The 869-nt window shown below is 38.6% G+C and overlaps 1 protein-coding gene across 1 annotated transcript; it reads left to right on the top strand.

The window, feature by feature from the left end:
• Window positions 1-49: 49 nt before the first annotated feature.
• On the top strand, window positions 50-825 carry LOC107682549 (Kv channel-interacting protein 1-like; the record flags this gene model as incomplete). Its single annotated transcript, XM_016478751.1, has 4 exons — window positions 50-127; window positions 265-372; window positions 473-577; window positions 671-825. Coding segments are annotated over 4 exons (420 nt in total), but the record flags the coding sequence as incomplete, so codon positions are not given.
• Window positions 826-869: the final 44 nt, after the last annotated feature.

Genomic DNA, 869 nt, shown 5'->3' with positions numbered 1-869 from the left:
GCTTCAAAGCTGTTTATACGTGTGTGTGTGTGTGTGTGTGTGTGTTCTCTCTGCAGATGCCAGCACATACGCACATTACTTGTTCAACTCCTTCGACTCTTCCCAGAATGGATCCATCAAATTTGAGGTGCCATTTCTCTTTATTTATCAATTGTTCTTCACCTCCTTTGTTTCTTCTGTTGTTATTTTTACTTCTGTGTCAGCAGGGCTTTATGATTGTGTCTTCAATGATAAATCACTCCTCATTGTTTCTCCGTCTTTCAGGACTTTGTAACGGCTTTGTCCATCTTACTTAGAGGAACGACAACAGAGAAGTTACAGTGGACCTTTAACCTGTACGACATCAACAGAGACGGTTACATTAATAAAGAGGTGTGTGTATCAGTCATCACTCTAAATCTCCAATAATATGTCTTAGTAAGATGATATTTCAATGCTTAATTTGATGATCAAAATGTATAATGCAATCCAGGAGATGACTGATATAGTGAAAGCCATATATGACATGATGGGCCGCTTCACGTATCCTGCTCTGAAGACAGACACTTTCAAACAGCATGTGGATGCTTTCTTTCAGGTCAGTTTGTGATGGTACATCTTGAACATTTGTCTGTACAACAAGATGATGTTGTTGTCTGTTTTCATTGCATTATAAATCACTTCTTTGCAGAAAATGGACAAGAACAGAGATGGAGTCGTCACTCTTGATGAGTTTATTCTCTCCTGTCAAGAGGTATACAGTACCTGTTCATGTTCAAAATGGCATACTATGCATACTATTTTTGTAGTATGTATATAGTGCACAGCGTGCAAATTTAGTATGCATGGAATTAGGGCTGCACGATAAATCGCATGCGATATTTAACGCG

Source organism: Sinocyclocheilus anshuiensis, unplaced genomic scaffold, assembly GCF_001515605.1.
Source record: "Sinocyclocheilus anshuiensis isolate Anshui unplaced genomic scaffold, SAMN03320099.WGS_v1.1 C32323468, whole genome shotgun sequence".
Lineage (NCBI taxonomy): Eukaryota > Metazoa > Chordata > Actinopteri > Cypriniformes > Cyprinidae > Sinocyclocheilus > Sinocyclocheilus anshuiensis.
Note: the sequence above shows the minus strand (reverse complement) of the source record. Positions and strands in the feature narration are given on the sequence as shown.